The sequence below is a fragment of the Falco naumanni genome, chromosome 3 (genome assembly GCF_017639655.2).
Source record: "Falco naumanni isolate bFalNau1 chromosome 3, bFalNau1.pat, whole genome shotgun sequence".
Lineage (NCBI taxonomy): Eukaryota > Metazoa > Chordata > Aves > Falconiformes > Falconidae > Falco > Falco naumanni.
Window position 1 is genome coordinate 6,828,503 of NC_054056.1, and position 21,765 is coordinate 6,850,267.

Sequence of the window (21,765 nt, forward strand, 5' to 3'; positions counted from 1 at the left end):
GAAGCAAAGTCACCTTTCCATGTGTACAGCGGGATTTAATCTGTAGCCTCTGAGACTAAACTGCCGTTTTATTCAATGCTACTTTTTTTGTTATTTGTTTCATTTTGCCTTTTCTACCCCAACTGCTATAGCATGTCTGTCTTTTCTGGAGATGCTTATCTGGCCTGTGGGTGGTTTTTTGCAGAGCTGGAATAAAAAAACCAAAACCTGCTTGTATTGGAACAAGTTGTTATATGCGGGGAGCTCGTTGTGTCCTTAGAACAGCTCTGTTGGATAAGTCTGAAATTTGTGTGATACCATCTTCCCTTTTTTTCTTGCTCAGGGTCACTCTGGGTGTGTCAACTGTCTAGAATGGAATGAAAAAGGAGAGTAAGTATTTGGCTTGATTCAGGGGATCAACAAACTGATAACCCCAGGTTCTCCCAAGAGTAGGATGTAGGTCATTTTATCATAAGCACTGCTTCCCATTTCTATTAAACAGGAGCTCAAGCTCAAAGTTTGGGGCTATAGTAGAGCTTATGCTTAAAAAAAGCTTTATTTTGTTAAATATATCCAGATATTATTAGAAATGCTCCTCTAGTGAGTTCAGAAGGGAAATGGTCAGACTAAGAAGTGGAGATTGACGGTTGCTACTCTTCTCTTAAGTGGTATTATGGATTATAATGGATCTTTAGGATTTGCCCAGCTGGTGGTGACATTTCCCCACCCCCTTCACCATGCCGTTAAAAGCTTCTGCTGGGGGACACAGATATATATAAGGGAGAGAGGTAGAGCATTTACCCCTCTGCAGTTTTCGAGGCAAACTAAACGTAAGACCATTTCTGTTAATCACATGGAATGAAGAGTATCTGCATGAGAAATGACTGGATAGAAGGAAGAACATGTATTTCTTGACACGCTTCTTACAAGATCCAAAGTCTGCTGTCTGGTACTTTCCAGAATTATTTACCAGTGAAAATTTCACGTGCTTGAAAGAGATCTGGCTACAAGGAAATAAGTTTAAAACAGCTGATAGTTGCAGACGTCAAATTCTTTTGCTTGAAATGAAGGTAGTTGTACAAGGCAAACAGTGCCTTGCAGCACCCCTGCCACACCCTACACTTAAAAAACTCTCTGTGAATCACTAAATGAGCCCTGGCTTGGGACTGCTTGGGCACATCTAAAGTCCAGGAATGAAAGCCTTGGCTTGGGTTCGGGAATGATGTGGCACGGTTAACGCAGCCAGGCTAATAAGGAAAATGGAGGCTCTGCATTTTGTTGTTGACCAAATGCTCCTATTGTTTTCCCCTGGGCCATCTGAATCTGTGGTGAGCTGGTTCAATGAGCTAAACCAACGAAAAACACTCGCTTTTTTTTTTTCTTTTCTATGGAGTTGATATTTGGCTGGTTTAGCTCCCTGAACAGGCTGAATGGATTGGCGCATGGGGAGCAACAAGAACGCATAGCTGGGAAAAGAGAGAGGAAGTGGGCTTCTTAGAGCTGAATTAACTTAATGGCTGTCTGTGGTCAAACCACTCTAAGAAATTGGTCACAGCTTAGAGCAGAAGAATATGTGATGCATACTTCTGTTTCTTTCAGCTTGTTGGCCTCTGGCTCTGATGACCAGCATACCATTGTCTGGGATCCTCTGCACCACAAGAAACTCCTTTCTATGCACACGGGACATACTGCAAACATATTTTCTGTCAAGGTATGTGGTTAGAAGGAATGAACAGCTAACAAAATCAGCAGCCTAAGCAGCAGGAGAATAGATCATTGCTGGAAAACGTTCTCCTGCAGTCAATTCCTGCTCACCCCCACCCCCAATAATTTAGTATTTCTAATGTTAGGAAAGAATTGCATTAAATCTAATACCTGCACTTCTTAGTTTATGCATCTCCCAGGCTCATCTCATTCTCTCTGTAGATTCAAAGGAAATGGTTGTAGCAATTGGCATGTGTGATGAAGAGACTATTTTGTGTGCTACTGTAGCTGGTGACTCTTTGAGTGTGCACATGGGCGTATGTGTAAATGTAGGTAATAACATGGGTCGTCCTGTGTTCCTAAAGCAAGCTGCTCTGTAAGCTGCCAGGACAGCTCAGCGGTATCTATGTGAACAGCCTCAGCACTTCTCAAGTTTGAATGTCAAATCTATCTCCCACAGTTCTTGCCACATTCAGGGGATCGGATCCTCATCACGGGAGCTGCAGATTCCAAGGTGCATGTCCATGACTTGACTGTCAAGGAGACCATCCACATGTTTGGAGATCACACCAACAGAGTTAAACGGATTGCCACAGCTCCCATGTGGCCTAACACCTTCTGGAGTGCAGCAGAAGATGGGCTAATCAGGTACAGAACTAGTTGTTCTGCCCCCACATTAATTGGATTAGGATCTACTGCAGTATGTACTATGCACAGATCTGAAAAGAGACTGTCTCTATACTGAAAAGCTTACGCTAATCTCTCCCTTTCCTGAAACTGGAAGGATTCATCTTGAAACGTAGACTCCGCTGATAAATTCTCTTCAGTTCCTTTGTTTTCCTCCTCTGAAAAGGGAGGCCAAGAAAGGAACATGTCAAATGGAAGGGAGATACAACAATAAGTGACGTTTCCCTCCAGAGTCATTGAGATGCTTAAATGAGTAATGTTGCTACGAGAGTTTGTTCCACTTTTCGTACAAGCTACTGTTTGTGAGGTCACGACTTGGAGTTTAATTTGAATAAATCTGTGCACATTAGGGAGTTGGTATTCATGGTTATTTTGACATTGTGTATTGAACTGAGATGCTTCCAGTAACCTGTGGCACAAATGACTGTTAATGTCGTTTGTGTCACCTCATCATGCACAAGCCAGATAATGAGGTGTAGGTCACTACTGAGCAGTATAAAGGTGCTGCTTTGAGTGGTCTTCAGCTTGGTCACCACGGAAAGCTGACCTGTCTTACTGCTGCTGTTGTCTAGTGACATGGATTGCCTGACTCTCCCTTCCCTTTGCAGACAGTATGATCTGCGAGAGAACAGCAAGCGTTCCGAAGTCCTGATAGACCTGACAGAGTACTGCGGGCAGCTGGTGGAGGCCAAATGCCTGACGGTCAACCCCCAGGATAACAACTACTTAGCAGTAGGAGCAAGCGGACCCTTTGTACGGCTCTACGACATACGCATGATCCACAACCACAGGTGATGGCAACTAGCTTTTCTGGGCCTTCTGGGCAGCCATGAAATGTACAGAAATCTGTTCAAGGCTCTGGTGGGAAGGGGAAATTGCAATGATCTGGCACTTGCGTGTCTCACTGTGAAGTTTTACCCAGCCTTTTCTGTCACCCACAGTCTTTTTGACCGGTGTGAGTGCACTGGGGTGGTGTGAAGCAGGCTTGTGACTGCACAGCTGTACAGGCATGAGGCCTTGCCCTCACGTGTGAACAAGAAGTGTCAGCATAGATCAGGTTTCCAGCAGTTGAATGCTGTGGTTGTAAGACTGTTCTTCTTTTTGGCTAGAAAAAACATGAAGCAGAGTCCTTCAGCTGGAGTACACACATTCTGTGACAGACAGAAACCCCTCCCAGATGGTGCGGCGCAATACTACGTGGCAGGTACTGGGACCTGTGCTGGGGGTGACTGATGGGACTTCTAATGCCTGGAGTGGAGTTCTACCCATCACACAAGAAACCACAGCTGGGAAGAGTTCTTCTCTGATACAGAGATGTTCCATGGAATTGCAGTTTATTTCACTTCTATGCTGTGAATTCTTGCCTATGTTACGTGCCCACTTTCCCTGATTTGGCAGTGGTGTGTGGTGGCGAGCTGGCCTTGCTTCTTGTCTAGTGTAAATGTCTTCTTGTACTTTTATTGGAAAGTCAAGGATTAGATAACCTGGGCGCTTTCTCCTGGAAATGGTCCCAGCAAGGCTGCTGTTCAAAATCTTTTTGGCAAAGAAGTGGCTTGTCCTCATCCTGCAGATGACGAATCAGCAATGCGGTATCTGGGCAGTCTAGTGACAGTCTTCTCCAGTGCTCGTTATTTACTATCTTTTTTCCCCAAAATGTTTGGGTTTTTTAGAATATCTTAGACCAGCATGTTCAGCAGACCCAATTTTGACAGTCTTGCTTCAAATGAGTCCCACTAGAGGATTCCTTAGGTCCCCTGAATTGGTCATGCAACACATCTGCTGTCTGAAGCAAAAGAACCTGCGTGTGAGCTGAATATTTAGGAGCCTTGCTTTGGTTGTGCCAAGGGCTTTACTAAGGAAACCTGATTAGAGGGTTGAAGATGGAGGTATTTGTTTGCAGATGGCCACAAATCACAGAAGCCAAATCCGCAGTGAGTCCCTAAAACTGAGATTTGCTGTGTTCTGCAGACTTCATTGTTAGCAAGCTAGTTATAATCCAGTCTTCTCTTCATATGGAGATGGCCTTGCAGAATTGATATCTAGAACTTGTGAAAAGGCAGCTGTGCACATCTATGTGTTTTGGTGGCTAATGGAATGATTCAATAAACAGCAGTAGGAAAAGGAAAACCACTTAGGTGTATGCACTTCATGACATTGCTCTCCTAACAACCTCTTGTAAAAGGCAGCAGCTGGAGTAGGACAAAGACAGCAGTTACTAGTTACGCTAATACTTACAGCCCTCTTCTCTCCACAGGGCACCTTCCAGTGAAGCTTCCAGACTACAACAACCGGCTGAGAGTTCTGGTGGCCACGTACGTCACCTTCAGTCCTGATGGCACTGAGCTCTTAGTCAACATGGGAGGGGAGCAGGTAAGGAGACAGCTACAGTTTGGCAGAAAGCTTCACCTTCGGTTGTGTGTGTTGGATCACTGTACGTTGTTGTGCATTCTTGAAAATGGGTATAGCAACTTCTCTGTGGGTAATATGATTGATTTTTAAACTGCTTTCTGATTCATTCAGGTTAAATGCTTGGTACTAGGAATTTATTTGTTATGCTACTGCGGATCAAACTTAAACCACATTCTGTTCTGGTTTTCCAATTCACGTTTCGTTCTCTGGAAGAGGAAGAAAAACAGTTCTGGAACTGACCTTTGCTGACCTAGAAAAGATTTCATAACTCATTCTTGAAACATCAAACTGCTTCTGTAATAGAATCTAGTGAATAAGGAACTTAGAGAAGCAAAGGCCTTCACCTGGAATATTGATTGCTTTAATTTTAAGCGCAGGGTGATATTCATGGATCTTTTGTAAAGCCTATCAGTGAAATGAGAAAATCCTCCTGACAGCATTAATCAGCATGGATTAAGGAGGAACTTTGCTTGTGGGCAGGTTACTCTGTGGTTGTCCTCTGCAGATCTTTCTCACACGTGCACTCATTCCCTGTAAGAGAAGGTGCTGAGTTAGAAGAATTGTGGGTCTGATCTGAGCTGTCAGTTCCTATACCAGTACAGTTTTAAATTAGGGCTTTGCGGGGCTGCTTTTGAAGTTTCTCAGGAAATCCTGGTTTCATCTTAGACTTTTGCCTTGGTTTAGTGTGCTGCCCCTTTTCTGTCAATGAATGTTTGATTTCTTCATGATCACTGTGTTAATGAAATAGTTAAAATATCTTATTGGAGTTGAAGCTTTTTGAGCAGGTTGGTCTGTGGTCAGGTCATCTGTTAAGTTCTGTAGGTGTGGAGAGGGCTTTCTTACCTTCAGAAAGACACAGCTCCCATTTCTCAGCATTATTCTTTCTGAACCCAGTGCTGGAATGGAACACACCACTGGTACTGCTGTCATCCTGTATGTACCCATCTATAAACAAGATTCCCAGTTAGAAAACTGGAAATAGAAAAGCAGAAATGTGGAACCATATACCTGTCTAGCCCTGGTTTATTTCTGTGACTTGAGCATCTATGTTTTGCTGACTTTTACTGTTTCATTCTCTTTCTTCATTCCTTAGGTCTATTTGTTTGATCTAACATACAAACAGCGACCATATACTTTTCTCCTCCCAAAGAAATGCCATACTTCAGGGGGTAAGTATGATGCTATCGTGAAATCACGTACTACACAACTCTTTTTCAGGGGGCAGCTCAGAGTGGGCAGAAACTAGGAAAATTAAGTAGGGCACGACTGTTGCTGAGGTGTTTCTGCAGTGCATTTCATACCCTGAGCTCTAAAACCCTTCTACACAGTGACAAAATGGGTGTCTGGAGGGGAGAAGTGAGCTGTTGGGAGTTGTACGTGTGTGTCAGCTAAGGAGAATGCGTAAAGCTGTTCTGAAAGAATAAAGTAGACTTTGTAGAGTGGTTGAGGTCCTGGTATCCAGCCTTCAGCTAAGGGGGAAAGCTTTGTGAACACGGAAATGGTACATTGTTTTTATTTTTTTGAACTTAGTAGTAAAATGTAGAATACATCTGTTACCCGTTTATATACCCATTAGGAAGGAGACAGAATAATCTCTTCCCCTAGTCTAAGAATCTGGCCTGGCACTAATATCCCTCCTGGTGGTGAGATAGTTGAGTCAAAAAGTCATTTATTTGATGAGTAAGTATATCCAGAAGCCTTTTTATCCCTGGCCCTGTTCCTTACAGGGCCTGTTTGTACACAGATATTGCAGGCAGCATGCAGTGAATCGCTGCAGTGTTGTTCCCCGGGCAGAGGCTGACTCTTACCAGGGAGTGTCCCCTGCTCAGCCCCTTCCCTGTTCGCAGCGTGCTCTGGCAGAGTTTGATCTGTGTACTCGGTGTGCCTTAGGCCTCAAGATAACACTCACATCCTGGTGGCAAATACGTGCCCTGCCTGCTTTACTCTTCTGTCTTGAATGCATGTGGGTGATCTGTACTGTGGTATCTGGTGAGATCACGCTTTAAATGGCAAGGACAGCGTTTGAACAGGCTCACAGTGGTACAGTTGCAGCAAACACTCCACCCTGTTGGGCACAGAAAGTTCAGGCAAGGGCTGTGAAAGGCGGTATCAGTACAAAGGCTAAACTTCATGTGCCTGCACGTCTCTGCACACTGAAATCCCTGAGCAGTTCAGTAGACTGCTTGAACAGTGTCCCCAGTTTCCCAGCCTGTGAAATGGTTGCAGGAGCACTCCCAGCTGCAACATAAATGTAATTTGTAGAAATATAAGCTGGAATCATGGAAATTTTATTTCTGCTCTGAATGGGGCAGTGGCGTTGGCTTGGCTCTGCTGTAAAATAAACCCTGAAGCTTCAGGTATTAGTTTCTATAATCTACATTGTATAGATATAGATATATATGTAGATATATATATAGATACTGGATTTTTTTTTCCCTCCTAACCTTCAGAAGTGCAGAATGGAAAAACCTCTACCAATGGAGTGTCAAATGGCATCCATCTCCACAGCAATGGCTTCCGCTTGTCCGAAGGAAGAGCACATGTGAGGTAAGGAGACAGCTCTGCCTTATGGCGCTTTGTTCTTGTCCTCTTCTTCTTGCCAGGATTAGGTGCTGCTAAACAAGCTGTGAAGTGCAAATCCTCATGGCATGTTGATTTCATTGTCGTGGCCTCTGTCCTAGGAGCTGTATTTGCTTCTGGCACGTGGGCTATGAACGAGAGTCAGATCAGGCAAGTGTCCTGGAAGAAATGGTGTCCATGAGGATTGTTCCCCTCTTATGATGAATTACTGTGAACAAAACTAAGAAATTATTTTTTAGGCCTGGAAACAAAGTTTCCTTAGTTGTCCTGAGTGGTTGGTACTTCCTGACCTGCGGGAACTGTGTCTTAGTAAGTAGGAGAGGCTGTCAGGTCGAAAGGGCCTTGCTTCCCTTTGCTTTTTTTGAGTACCTTTCTGCTGCAAACTGAACTGAAGCAGCCAAAATTGCTTTACTACAATGACACTGGAGTCATTACTCCTTCAGTCTGCATGTGGGCTAGGAATGGATGGAGAGCCCTTTTCTGTTGTTCCCGCTGCTTGCTTTCTTTAAGAGGAAAATGCATTTGGGGCAAAGCAGAAGCAGACTTGAGGCACATCTTGCTGCCTCTCCCTCCAGCTGATGAGACATGGTTAAAAGTCGAGACAGTTGCTTAATACCATATATGGGTAGTCTAGGTTCCACCAAAGTCGTTTTGTTGAATGTTTTCAGCTTGTTTCCTCTAGATGGCCCCTCTACCACGGCAGCAGGGATGTGGCTGGAATTTTTGGGTTGCTGAGCATGGGCCTTGTGCAGCCCTGTGAACTCAATGCTTGGTTTCCTTCTGAATTTGCGTTTTGTTATACGTTGCTGAAAGAAGACTGGAAATGTGGTTTATGCGGTCAAAGCAAAGATGTGTTGGTGAAGTCTGAGGGATTAGGTGTTTAAAATGCCCGCTGTTTAATTTTGAGTATATGTCTATGTAAAGAAAAAAGTGGGAACAGTCAAATGATGCTCAAATAGAAACTTTCCTCCTAAATTCAGGTTATTCAGGTTCAGGGTCTCTTCTGCCTTTTTTCTGAAACTTCTGGTGTTAGCTAACGCGTGCTGGACTTGTGGAGCTAGAACAAAACGCTGCAGACGTTTAACTGGAGTTAGCAGAGCATTAGCTCGTGAGACTTACCTGTGTTCCTTTCTTCTTTCACTTCAGTCCCCAGGTGGAGTTACCTCCGTATCTGGAGAGAATCAAGCAGCAAGCCAACGAGGCTTTTGCTTGTCAGCTGTGGACTCAAGCCATCCAGCTATACAGCAAAGCAGTCCAGAAAGCCCCCAATAATGCCATGCTGTATGGAAACAGAGCTGCTGCCTACATGAAACGCAAGTGGTAAGGAGGCAAAGAATTTCAGAGTTTAGTGTCACAGGCACTGCTGGCGCCTGACTTCCGAGTACCACAGATACCTTGTTGTCCACTGCAAAGCACCTGCCTTTCCTGTGTGCGGAGCAGGGTTGGGGTCGTTGGATCAAGCCATAAGTGGGTCACCTCTGGCACAGAACAAGGGGATTACACAGCAGCATGTGTTGGAGAAATTACAGCCACAGATACCGCACAGGCAAGCACAGCTGGTAGTAGCTCATCTTTTTGCCTACTGGCATGCTGAGTAACGTTCTGTTCCCTTTGTGTTGAAAAAGAAACCAAAAATCCGCATCTGAGTAACAGCATTATGAGTGTCTCCAAGGGTGTTTGCATTTCTTTGGATGTTCTGATCTGCATTAGAGTGTGGCTCTAAATCTGCTGTCGGTGGATGAGGTAATGGTTACTATGCTTTATAACTCCATACCTCATGATATAAGATTGTTGTAGGACTACCTGGAGTTGGTTTGGTTGCTGCTTCATCCAAGTAACTAGTACTGCAGATAGTCAGATGTGACCCGGCGGCTCCCCTGTTACCCCAGCTAACCCACATTCCCCTTGACTGGAAACAAACCTCTGAGGGATCTGGGGAGGTGGCAACTGGTGCCTCAGAGTCTGGGGGAGTTCTGTCTTGGTTGTTGCAAAATACACTGTTAGCCTCTGCAGTAGGTAATGTCTTCTCTGACCAATAGCCAGAGCTGCGTCTGCAAGATACAGCCGAGTTATTTTAGTATCTGTCCCCTTGAGCAGAGTAAGACTGAGTAGCATGACTTGCCATTAACATATTTAAAATAGCTGTGGTCCTTCATCTACATTTGCTTTGTGAGGATATCCTTCTCCTCCCCCTGCTGAAATCCCCAGTATGAATTCTCCTATCTTCTTGCCAAGATAAAGAGCAGCCAGCAGTTGTTGTGACTGTTGGTAACTGGCCTACTGGCTGTTTTGCAATAGCAGAGATTTGGGAGCTGCCTCAAAAAGACCTCAGTGTTCAGAGGAGAAGAACAATAGGTTGGGATTAAGGAATGGAAGACAGAAGCTGAGTGCTGATCTCATGAATGACATTTTTCTTATAGGAATCGTTTTTCCCGAAGGATGTTGGCAGATCTGAACCTTTCTGTGTGTCAGCTAGTGCTTTGCTGCAGTTTTTGGTAGCAGGAAGACGTGAAAATATATGCACAATGGGTTTCTGTCGCATGCAGCTATTAGAATTTAAATAGTATTGAGCTGATACCTTCTCAGGTGCAGAAAAGACGGGGCACTTTCCTGCTAGGAACAGCTATGGTTATGGCAGAAGGTGGCTGGGATGTCACCAAGAAGGAGGGTGAAGCAGTTGGACAGTGGCCCATGCTGAATGACTGTGTGACTCTAAGGTGTTCTGCACGTTGGAGCGTTGGAGCAGGAGCAGCTAGAGGCCACCCTGCAGAATACTGCAGGTCTTGCTTTGGCCTCATTCTCTGACTAACGGAGAGATCTAGAAAAAAGGGAGGTCTGTAATTTCCTAACCTCCCCTTGCTCATCTCCCTTAAGATGCTACTCCTACTCTGCAGCACTTCTAAGGCTGTCCTTTAAAAATTTGCTCATAAAAGCCAACTGCATCATTCTCCAGATTGCTTTGAGCAGTCTATGTTGACAGTACTTAGCTGATTTCTAGTTAGAGCATTTTTGCACAAGCTGAGTCAAATCTGTAACAATGGGAGAAGTCACTGTCTGCTTCACATCTCAACATGTACGTTTTCACACCAGTCTGTTGGGCAGTCGGACACTGTAGTTGAGGTTGAAGGATTTTTGAGGGTGGCAAAGCAGCTAATAGCCCAGTCAGCTCTGAAAATGTGAGACACCCGTCTGTCATCGTAACAGGTAACTTGCATTCACTGTTTCTTTGAATAAAAATGGCCTGATGCTGTGCATCCAGCCTCCTGGATTAACACAGACACAGTGCTGCTAAGACAGCCCTCAAGAACCATATTTTTTCTGTTCTGCTGCAGTTCTCATGGGTAAGGCACTCCACCTTCTGTACTGTGCTAGCAAGCTGTAAAATGTGGCCAAAATCCACCTAGACAGGAGAGAGCAGACAGGATGAATGGTTTGCAAAACATGCCTGTGGCACTGAATAAGCACTGCTTAGCACATAACCCAAAGATTTGGAGCTCCCTTTAATAAGTAGAGACATGGGAACACCTCTTCCCTGACAAAGGCTCCACGTGACCTAAAATTGTCACTCTGTGGAGGGTACAGGGCAGTTCGCCCCCTGCCTCTTGGGACTGTTTCAGACTTGGGTAGGTGCAGTGCACGTAGGTTACAGGTGTGAAACCGTTATTGTTATTAGCCATCATATGGAGATTTGGCACTCTCTTAAGACAGACTGTGATGCCATTGAACAGTTTAGGCTCGATGCTGGTACACCAGGCGTCAGCTCAGGCTGTTTTCTCAGCCTCTGTCAGGCTGAACTGAATACCAGCACGCAAGGCTCGTTGAGTCTCCCCTGCTCCCAGAGGCATTCTTATTCCCACAGCCGTGGAGCTTAGGGAAGTCCAGCGTAGTCTCCAGTAACTGTAAATAGGATATAAATATCCATTGTGATACTAGTCCGCTATAACGCTGCTTTCTAAAACTTAAAGGGTTTTCCTATAAAAGCGAGAAAAGACTGCTGCTTTAGGGATTTGGCCATCAGGGCTGTGAAGCCCAGTGATGGTCCTGTAGCTCCTTCCCGTGGGCCACGGGTGGCTGTGGCGGTGGGCAGGGGTGCGCGGTGGGCAGGGATGCGCGGTGGGCAGGGATGCGTGCTGCCACGCCGTGCGTCCACCAAGGGGCACGCGTGAGCTGCCGTGCTCTGTGGAGGCCCCGCTTGCCTTGCAGGAGAGGCCTTGTGTCTGCTTGGCCAGAGGGCTGGTGCATCCTCCATCTTCAAAGGACTTCCCGAAATGTGTTACAGCAGTGAGCTCTGCTCTGGCGGATTTAAAATGGCAGGTCAAGACTTGCTGGGCTCCCCTGTGTGGTCACAGTGCAGGGCTGGCTGCGTAGGTGTGGGGGTGCGTTTGAGAAGCGGGGCTTGGTCAGACGGTGCTCCTGAGAAGCAGCAAACGCTGTTAGTAGGCGAGCTTGTGGGGTGTCTGCTTGCGTGGAGAGAGCTGGAAACAGCAAGCTTTGGAGTGAGATGAGGGCTGGGAAACGGCAGTGGAAAATGTATGCTGTTTCTGCTTGGGCTGTCTAATCCACCACTCCCTTTTCTTCAGGGATGGGGACCATTATGATGCTTTAAGAGACTGCTTGAAGGCCATATCCTTGAATCCATGCCACCTGAAAGCCCATTTCCGTCTTGCCCGTTGTCTATTTGAACTCAAGTACGTGGCAGAAGCACTGGAGTGTCTGGATGACTTTAAAGGGAAGTTCCCAGAACAAGCACATAGTAGTGCCTGCGATGCACTAGACAGAGACATCAATGCAGCCCTCTTCTCCAAGAGTGATAACGGTGAGTGCCAGTGTTCGGTGTGGTTCTTCAAGGTTATACTAAAATCTAATGATCGGACAAGGAATTTTCTCCTTAAACTGCCACTCTGAAGTAAAGCTCCAATTTCTGAGGGAGGTTGATTGTTACTATGCACAAAAACTGGCCTGAGCCTGTTCTTGCCGTGTGCCTCGTCCTGGTTTGCTCTTGAGCAAGAGTTATGATAAAAGGAGTCTGATGTACCCAGGAGATAATCTGGGAGGAAGCGTGTGCTCTAAGCCCAGCTCCCTGCTGGAATTGTCCTTAACTGTTCTCTAAAGCTGTTGGGGTCTCCTGGAGTGCTGTTTGCTTAGAATGTGTTCCTCCCCAAATTGTGACGAGGGAAATCTGTTGTCCTTCCAGCTGAAGACAAGAAAGGGGGTGGCCCCATCCGGCTGCGAGCCACAGGCCGCAAGGATTCCATCTCAGAGGATGAGATGGTGCTGAGGGAGCGCAGCTACGACTACAAATTCCGATACTGTGGCCACTGTAACACTACTACAGACATCAAAGAGGCCAATTTCTTTGGCAGGTATGTTGGCAGAGCGTATAGGGATGCAGGACAGGAGTGTGAGCAGCAGCAGAGTGCTCTCTTCCATCGGATAAAGCTTCATGCGTAGCCCCATGTGACTGTTCATAAAATGATGCTGACGCTGGTTTGCAGGGTTGAAAAAGATGACAGAAACCCTCCTCCTTGTGTGGCTGCATGCGTAGCTGGTTGAGTAGCAGATCCACGGAGGACCCGGTTGGGCTAGCGTTTCAGGAAATCCATTTGGGATTGAAAACGTGAATCCCGGGGATGGAGGGAACCAACACAGAAAGCTTTATCTGGATCCATAAGCGTGAGGGGTGGCAGCCTGCTGATTATAGAAGCCAACTGAGATTCTCATGTCTACTAGAGACTAGCTTTGGCTCTGAGCTGTGATCTCCAGTCTCTGCTCCTCTCACCCTAGCAATGCACAGTACATAGTCAGTGGGTCAGATGACGGCTCCTTCTTCATCTGGGAGAAAGAAACCACCAACCTGGTTAGAGTGCTGCAGGGAGACGAGTCGATTGTCAATTGTCTCCAGCCTCATCCCAGTTACTGCTTCCTGGCTACCAGTGGCATCGACCCAGTTGTACGACTGTGGAACCCTAGGCCAGAGGTAAGAGCCACGGTGAAAGACTGTCTTGTCATGAGATGTAAGAGATACTGGCCTTTCCTACTGGGTTCTCTTGATAGTTGCAGCAGCAGTAACAGCCCCTCTTTGGTCTTAGCGCTGCCTCGCTGAGTTCTCTCCCTTCTTGTCTTGCAGAGTGAAACCCTTAATGGCCGCGTGGTAGTAGACATGGAAGGTGCTTCCCAAGCTAACCAGAGACGAATGAATGCAGACCCGCTGGAGGTGATGTTGCTGAACATGGGGTACCGGATTACAGGACTGACCAGTGGTGGGGCTGGAGGCTCAGATGATGAAGACAGCTCAGAGGGGCAAGTCCAGTGCCGGCCCAGCTAAAACAGAACTGCCTCTCCTTCCTCTAATTGTTTGGCTGAAAGGGAACCTAGTTTCCTTGGTCCTGAACTTTCTCTGATGAATGACTGCACTGTTTCGCACTATGCACAGAGTAGGACAAGCTGGCAGGGGCAGGAGCGGCCGTCTCTTTAAACCATCGCCACCACCTCCTCCTTCTCCCGTCACGCTACTGAGCAGCATGGCAGTGCAGTCCGGGGTTTGCCTTTAGTGGAATTTAGTCCCAACAGGGGTGTCTGAGTTGTCTATAAGCAGTGTAAGCTGGTGATCTTTTCCCCAGAGCTGCTGTATGATCTGGTACAGGGGGATGTTGCCTGATTCATGCATTTGCAGAGGGGATGTTAAATTCCTGAATAAAATACAAACCTAGGGCAGGGGTTATGGAATGAATTTACTGCAGTGATCTTGGTTTTGAAAGCTTGACTCTGCTTTTGTGCTACCAGCCTGTCTAGAGGCCCCTGGTTTAGGATTGTTGGCCATGAAACACCTGTTGTGTCCCGTAACATCTTTCTTCTGGCTTCCATCTCTTAACACGTTGTCACCAGATGTGGCTGTGTTGTATTAAGGACTGGATATTGCCTGTCTTGTCCCTGGGCATCTTAGTTGATGAATTGGTGAAGGCACTGAGTATGTGCAGCTCAACAGGGCAGGACGTGCTTGCTCAGTTCAGATACTTCCTTCTGTGGTCTATGAACCCGTGGAGAAAGGTGACAGCGATGGGAGCAGGTTCCATCAGAGACCTAGGACTCGCGTAGCTAAAGCTGCTGAGGAAAAGGGCTGGTAACAGCACTCTTCCAGAGTTTCTCTTTCTGTTGCCCAAACTGTGTAGCTGTATTCACCTTCTCTCCATGTCACCTGCGCTGGAGCTGAGAACGTTGCCACCGTGTATAAGTTGCAAGTAAAGTTTCGAGCTTTTAGACAGCAGCGGTTTTGTGCGGTCAGCTGCTCTGTCTTGGCTTAGGTGGACCTTCTCCGCCTCATCGTTGGCATAACATCTGACAGATTAGTGGTCCTCTCAGGAACCCTCCTTCCTCTTGGCGCTTTCCACACACTGACTCTGGCTGCAAAGCCAGGAGGACACCTAGAACACAGCACTGTACTTCATTCCTTCCCCTCTCCTGTAACGTGCAGCCCTGTTTTTCCCTCTTGCAGTTGCCAAACACTAAATATCGAATAGATCTTTCACAGCTGTGCTAGAACCGAATCCGAAGAGGTTGGGGTTTTTTTTTAGGACTATCAACTAAGACCAAAGAGCCCCTGGAGATCTTAACTGCTCTGTGCTGTCTCGTATCTCTTACTGCTGAAGGTCTGAACATGCTAGCCTTGGTCCCAGGGGTGTGAGATGTGTGTCTGGGAGTGTGTGTGCATGTGTGTGTGCTGCAATAGGGCTGTTCTTCCATGTGGTGCAATCCCTGGTCTTCCTGTTGCTGCTGTAGAAAGATGAGAGGCCTCCCTTTCCTTCTCTGGCTGCCAGGCATTGATGAGAGAGACTGCACAGTGCTGGCTGATGAGGGTAACGGGCTTCCTCTCCCTTCCAGAACAGTCTTTATGAGATGAGTGAGCCTCGTACAGGAGGGAGAGAGGTCAGTCTCATAGCTGGCAGCATCTCTCCAAGGACACTGTTCTCTGCGGAGAGGTCCCACACACCCGCCTTGTAGTCTCAGTGGAACCAAGCGGGGCCTGATCTCTGGCCCTCAGACAAAGAAGGGCATCTACTTTTTCACGTGTGAGTGAAACCGAGCCCTAGTGAACCTCAGTCTTGTGGCAGCATGCCCTTGGGCACCCAGAAACAGCTGGCTACCCTTGTGCTCTGGCAGGCTGCGGTGGCAGGCTTGCCCACCATCTCCTGCTGGAGCAGAGCCCTCCTGGGCCAGGCTGTCACTGGGATGCTGAGGGCATGTGTGCCTGTTTTCACAAAGTACCGGCGCCGGTGGATGTGACTGCTTGCTCGGTTACCTGTTTGGTTGTGTACAAGCTCCCCCACCCCAGATGTACCCCAGCACTCAAGGCTTCTCAAAACCCAGAGACAGCAGAAAATTCTTCTCACTTGGGTGGCTGCTTTGACTGGTCTGGCCTTTTCTGTTTTTTGCTTAAGGCTTTCCTGCTAGACGCATCCTTTTTTTTTTTTTTTTTTTTTTTTTCTCCTTCCTCTTCTCCTCCCACTCAAACTTTTTTTTTCAGCTTTCAGTAGACAATGTCTGCAGACTTTGATTTTTTTAAACTGAGAGACTGAGGTGGAAAGCTCTGAAGAGAACAAACCTCTCCCTCCCCATTCACCTTTTGCTGTGGCAGCTATTTTTTGTTGGTTTTACCCTTGTGAGACAGTGCAGCTCTTTTACCTGCCAGTTGCAGTGTGAAAGCTACAAGATTCCCTGCCTCTGCAGTGGATTGCTTTTTTTAATGGCTGCTTTGGTTTAAAAAGATAAATAATAATGGGAGAGAAGGGGAAAGAAAAATCTTTCTGCCTCTAGCCCCTTTTCCCCTTTTTGTGGGCAGATTACCTACTTTGTCGCTTGTTAAGGAGGAGTTTGTATTTATTGGTGAAAGAAAAAACATTCTGGGGAAGTAGGGAGATGTTGCTTTATTGACCTCTGCTGTTTACTTCAACCCCCTCTTTGGGAAAGCTTCTTCCTGCTCTTTCTGGTTAACTCTTTCTAGCCTGGGGTATGCAGAAATGCCTCCTTTATTTTTGTATTCTAGCAGTGGGCTCTCCGTTAGGAGACTCTAGGATTCTCTTAGTGTTGCAGTGACCATTGCTTCTCGCTTTTTCAAGTACTAAAGATGATCATCTCGTAAATTTTGCCCCTGCAGTTGTAGAGGTAACACACAAGCCTTACTGCCCTCATTAGAAGGAGCAGAAAACTTGTTTCTCTGGTCCCTGGAAGAGAAAGAGTTAAGCAATTAAACATTTCTTTGTTCTAGTTCTTTCTTGGTGTCATTTTGTTTGGGGGATTGTTCTGGCTTTGTTCTACCTTTCTCCACTGTGGAGGTGGACAAGGGTGGGTGGAGGGTGGCCTGCTTGGGCTGGATGTTGTCTGTTCAGCGGGGCTGCTTCGTGGAGAATGGAGGCCCCAGTAAACCTGAGTGGGAAAGGGGGCTGCGGAGCCTGAAACAGCTTGTGAGCCGTGGTGGGTACTCAGTGCTGATGTTAGTGTATCCAGGTGTGGCAGCTCAGATCTGGCGGTGGAGCGGGAGCCGGGGCTGTGTTCAGGAGCAGCGTCCGCCTCCGGCTTGGTTTAGAGCCAAAGCTGCAGAGATTGGGGTGAAGATGAGAACAGCAGCCTGGGGCTTGCTGGGGAAGAGAGCAGTGATGTGCACATCTTGCAGAAAGATGAATGGTGCTGTAATGGAATTAGGTTTTCTGAATCATGTTTGGTCAGGGTGGGGGCTAGAATTAATAAAATCCTCTTTAAGTCCCTGCTGAACCCAAGAGTTAGAGGTGAGCGAGGGGGAGGCAAAAAGCTGAGGAGGGAAAACAGTCCATCCTTGCCTTTTAGCTCTTCTCAAATCGCCTTTTGCCCTGAGAAGCAGAGCCCTGGTGACTTAGGCTGTGAGGCAGACCCAAGGTCACCTGCCTGAGCCCCCGTGTTACTGACTGATACTCTGAGATGTTTCCGCTGTCAGAAAGAGCACACTTATTGCCTTAAAGTGTCTCACACTCAGCGTGGTGTGTTGGACATCTACGTTTAGACCCAGAGATGATCCCTTGCTAAAGGATTATCAAAAACTCACTTTCTCCTCTGGGCTCCTGCTGCAAAACCTCCCAAATACTTTCCTGCCCTCCAAGCTGCACAATGCCAGGCCTTAAGTGAGAGTTAGAAAACCAGCCTGCTATTTTCAGAATCCATTTGACCTCTTCTCTTAAAAATTCCTGTTGGACATCTTTCAGCTGAAGGCCTTTTGAGGCCTCTTCATTTCAAATTCTGTCTGATATAAATTATTGCTTTAAAAGACAGCTCTGCTCTAACAAAGCAGTGTGCATCCACAGCTGGAATTGGCAATCAACTAATTAGGTCAGATCTTGGACTGAGTGGTTGGACAAAGAGGAAGCATGGAAGGGGAAGCTGAGTGGTTGAATCATCGGTGGAAATGGCTAGAAGGACCCAGAAAATGAGTTTTATTTGTAATTTGGGTAAGGGAATTGGGTTGAGGAGGGAGAGGAGTGATACGCACTGGGATGTGGGGGAGAGGAGCAATCACAGCCCTACTGATGAGTTTGCTTTTCTCTGATGTAACTGTTCACAGTGCCAGGAACAAGTCTGCAAAGGGCTCGAGATGGCTCCTGTCTCTGAGCAAAATGGGAGCAGGATGACAGAAAACTGCCTGCTGTTGTTGCAGTGAGCAATTCAGTCCTCTGCCTGTTAATGCTCCTCGTAGCTTGTTCAGGCCTTGCTGCTGCAGGAGATGAGACTGATCTGGACCCTCTCTGGGGCTGGTAAGGAGAGAAGGTGGGCCTTTACGTGGATTTCATAGCTGAGAAATCATCGTGACCTGCACTTGGCTCTTTGAGCGCTTCCACCTTGTGCCCCTTGTCCCTGAGAAACGTGTTTTTTTCTTTAAACCTAAAAGTTGCCCTGTGGATTGGCTGTGTCAGTTGGAGAGGGAGAGAGAGAGGGAAATGGAGCTTTCAAGTGACAGGGAAGCAGAAAAGACCTGAAGGTTAAAGCTGAGGGGTGAGATGGCTTAGGGGCATGCTTTTGGGGTGGGTGGCAGAGCCTGCGTATGTTCTTGCGCTTGTGAGTAGCACCATCATCAATACAGATGAGAGTGACGTTTCTGGTTCATGCTGAGCGATTAGAGGCTGTCAGATTGCAGCAGGCAGAGACCACAGGAAAGGAACAACAAAAACGCAAAGCAACCCACCCCAGCATCACCTCCAGGGCGGGGGAAGGACGCCTTGGTGTCCTCCATCAGCCTGTGCCTCGGTGACATTTTAAATAGACTCCTGCACGCGGTGTTGCCTGCTGCTGCCTCAGTTGTCAATGTCAGAAGGGGGAGGGGATCTCTTCCTTGAGTGGTTTGGTTCTGGCAGTCCCTGTAATGTTTGAGCTGTCACAACAGGGAAGGTTCCCAAGGAAGCTGCTTACTGAACAAGAGCTGGCTGGGTGCCTGCTTCTTTCAGGCTCAGAGATGAGCCGGGGTAGAAAGGGGAGGTAACCGAATCCCTCCCAGGCTGAGCTCCAGCTCCAGCCATGGTGGCGTGCACTCGGACAAACCGAACCGCTGTGCGGTCTGGGCCGCTCCTTCCCAGAGTGGACAGGCTCTCCTCTCGGAACGGCTCCGCATCTCCGGGGTGCGAGCGGTGCACCAGCACCTGCAGCGAGCAGGCAAATGTCCTCGTCGTCCTGAGGACGTTTGGGGCTGACGGGTGGTAGAGCTGCTTCCTTGCTGACAACGGGGGAGAGAGGAGCCATCGGTGGCGACTCGCTGGCAGAAGTGGGAGTGAAACCTTTTGTTTCTTGTCAAATGAGAGATTGCAAAAACAATGATGGCAGTATTCCTGCTCTGTACATCGATCCAGTATTGTAGTCAGGCAAGATAGCTGCAATAAAAAGCTCAGCCTTTAATTTTATGCATGGAGAACTTCTTACCTGCTCTCCCCTCCCTGTTTCCCCCCCTCCCCCTGCCTCACCCCCCCGCAGTTTCTTTTCCAACTGCAGCTATTTTTCCCTGCTGACTTCAGGTGTTTTGTATTCTGCTTAGATCAATAGCCGTAGAACAGCAGCAGCTTCCCAGTTGTCGCTAGGAAGACCCTGCTGTCAGCTACAGCTCACCCATTTTCTGCCAGTGTGGTACTGGGGATGGAGAGCCCTTCTGCTTGCCTGACAAACACAAAAGAAAGCTGTGCAGTACAGGAGTGCTGTATTGATTTATTATTTTATTTTTTTTTTTAAATCCAGCCTGGGGAAAAACAGTGTTCTTCCCGTGCTCCAGCAGCCGGGTTTGCCTTCCTTGCGCTTGGTTTTAGGGGGAATAAGCTGGGGTGTCTGAAATGGCCCCTGCCCACGCAGGAGGGGAAGGTGTGAGGCGGCACTGCAGGGAGATGTGTCCTACTGAGGCTGTCAGCGGCGTCCCTGCAGCGTGGCTTTGCCAAGGGAGCTGGTCCCTGGTGATACGCTGCTTAGCAGCCTCTGAGACGCAAGCAGGAAGAGCAAATCCATCGCCTAATCTGACAAACACGCCAGGACCACATTAGCTGATGTGAACGTTGGCCTCTATTCATAGATTTTTAACAATCTCTGATATTTATGTTAGCCTGGAGCAAATCAATGCAAGTATTTTTCTTCATCGAACAAAAGGTGTTCACTGAAACACACAACCTTTGTGTGCATCTTCCATGCGAAGTGCCAAAATAGGAAGTGTCTGTTAGAAACCCAAGCACCAGGCATGGCTTTGCTCTCGAGAGTGTATTTCCTCAGCTTTTTCTCTTTTGGAACTGGACTGTTTTGTGAATTCCCTCACTATCAGATTCCGAGGGGCACGATCTCAGGCTCTTGATCAACTCAGTGACAGGTCACGCTGAGACAAGACCTGAGCCACTCTGCGCCCGTGGTGGATGGCTCTGCTTCCACCTGGATGCCTCTGAAGCAGCCCCCTGTCTTGGAGGGGCTGTCCTAAAACATGGTCTAGACTAGGAAATGAGATGGGATGTTAGATGATTTCTTGAGGGCTCAGTAGAGGCGAGGAAATGTAGTCTTCAGTGCGTTACTAAGCTAGTTGTGTGAAGCCTGCGTACTCCAGTGACAAGTTAGCGTATATTGAGGGCAGGTAGGCTACCTCTACACTAGACTGTTAGCCAGTGCTTTCTGCTGCCATGCCGGCAACTGGAAATCGGTGTCTCTGATGTGCCTCTGTTATAGGTAGAGGTTACGGATCTCCTGGGCTTTCAACCTGGAAGCTTCACTAGGCTAAAATTCAGTGAGCACGTAAGTGCTGTTCTGCCCCCAGAACAGAGAACACGTTGATAAATGTGGAAGGCTGGGCTCGGCTTAATTATCGAACAAAGTCAGGTAATGGAAAGCCAAACACATGGAGATAAGTCTTTGATGGAGAGAAATTTCGGTAAGAGGTGGGGCTGTTACGTGGAAGCTGTAAGTTTGTGATGACCGTGGGGAGTGTGGCTCTTGCCATTAACGGGATTTGCTGATAACAAAAGCCAGCACCTTCTGTGAGCAGAGTGCTTGGCTCTGCATTGCCTCTGCTCCGTGTGCTGGAGCTACGCGGGAGGAGGAACCCAACCACGTGCAGGAAGGGGACAAGACTGTTTTATTAGCAAACCCCCTTGGCATCACGCTGTGTAACACCACAAACCGTGCTGGAGAGCTCTGGTAACTATGGGCCTTTGGAGGGAAATGCAGCTCAAGGGGTCTGTGTGAGGAGGAAATAAGCGGCTTCCAAGGAAAGCATGGAAGGATGCGAAGAGGAGGGGGGTGGCTGGACGCTCGGCAGCTCTTCTGCACCCGCTGGGCAGAACCTCCCCACCCTGGGTCCGCTGGCCGGGGCAAGCGCTGTCCTCCCTGTTCTTCCCACTAGTTCAGTGAGTTATCACTCTGTATTTTGCCGAGTGTGTTGTGGTGGGGTGGAAATCTGGAATAAACATTTCTTCTTCAGCTTTCTCGTGTAGTTTGAATTAAACTTCCTAATAAAGCAATTGTTATTTTTCTAATCCGATTCTCCATTTGTAAATGCTGTTCCTCCCCTTGCAGTACCTCCTCTCTCGTGGGAGGCTCGGGGCGATGCTTATTTCTGCTCTGGCACTTCCCCGAGGGGCTCCTCGCCCCGGCAGCTCCCGGGGGCGACTCTCCCCGCTTCTGATCCGGGGAAGGGCAGCAGGGAGAAGCTCGCTGCTGCGGTTCCTGTGGCGAAGCCGCACAAGGTAGGTGCGAGGGGTGACGGTACCTGCCTGGAGCAGCTTCACCCGAGCTGGGCCACACAGCCGGGCCCTGCGCGGAGCCGCCGGAGGCCCGGGGGAGGCGAAGCCCGGCTGTGCCGGGGCTGGGAGCCGCCAGCCCGCCCCTGGGCAAGCAGCAGCCCTTCCAGCCCGACGCCCCCCCCGGGAACGGGGA

General features: G+C 47.9%; 1 protein-coding gene across 2 annotated transcripts in view; it reads left to right on the forward strand.

The window, feature by feature from the left end:
* WDTC1 (WD and tetratricopeptide repeats 1) overlaps positions 1–21,365 on the forward strand; it is a 31,792-nt gene extending 10,427 nt beyond the window's left edge. For both annotated transcript variants that reach the window (XM_040585486.1, XM_040585485.1), the window contains 13 exons: positions 323–369; positions 1,579–1,690; positions 2,144–2,331; positions 2,979–3,161; positions 3,480–3,574; positions 4,625–4,740; positions 5,873–5,948; positions 7,230–7,326; positions 8,506–8,679; positions 11,940–12,175; positions 12,554–12,722; positions 13,144–13,336; positions 13,487–21,365. In XM_040585486.1, coding sequence (XP_040441420.1) covers positions 323–369; positions 1,579–1,690; positions 2,144–2,331; positions 2,979–3,161; positions 3,480–3,574; positions 4,625–4,740; positions 5,873–5,948; positions 7,230–7,326; positions 8,506–8,679; positions 11,940–12,175; positions 12,554–12,722; positions 13,144–13,336; positions 13,487–13,684 — 1,884 coding nt within the window. In that variant the 3' untranslated portion in view covers positions 13,685–21,365. The remainder of the gene's footprint in view (positions 1–322; positions 370–1,578; positions 1,691–2,143; positions 2,332–2,978; positions 3,162–3,479; positions 3,575–4,624; positions 4,741–5,872; positions 5,949–7,229; positions 7,327–8,505; positions 8,680–11,939; positions 12,176–12,553; positions 12,723–13,143; positions 13,337–13,486) is intronic.
* The last annotated feature ends 400 nt before the right edge of the window (positions 21,366–21,765 follow it).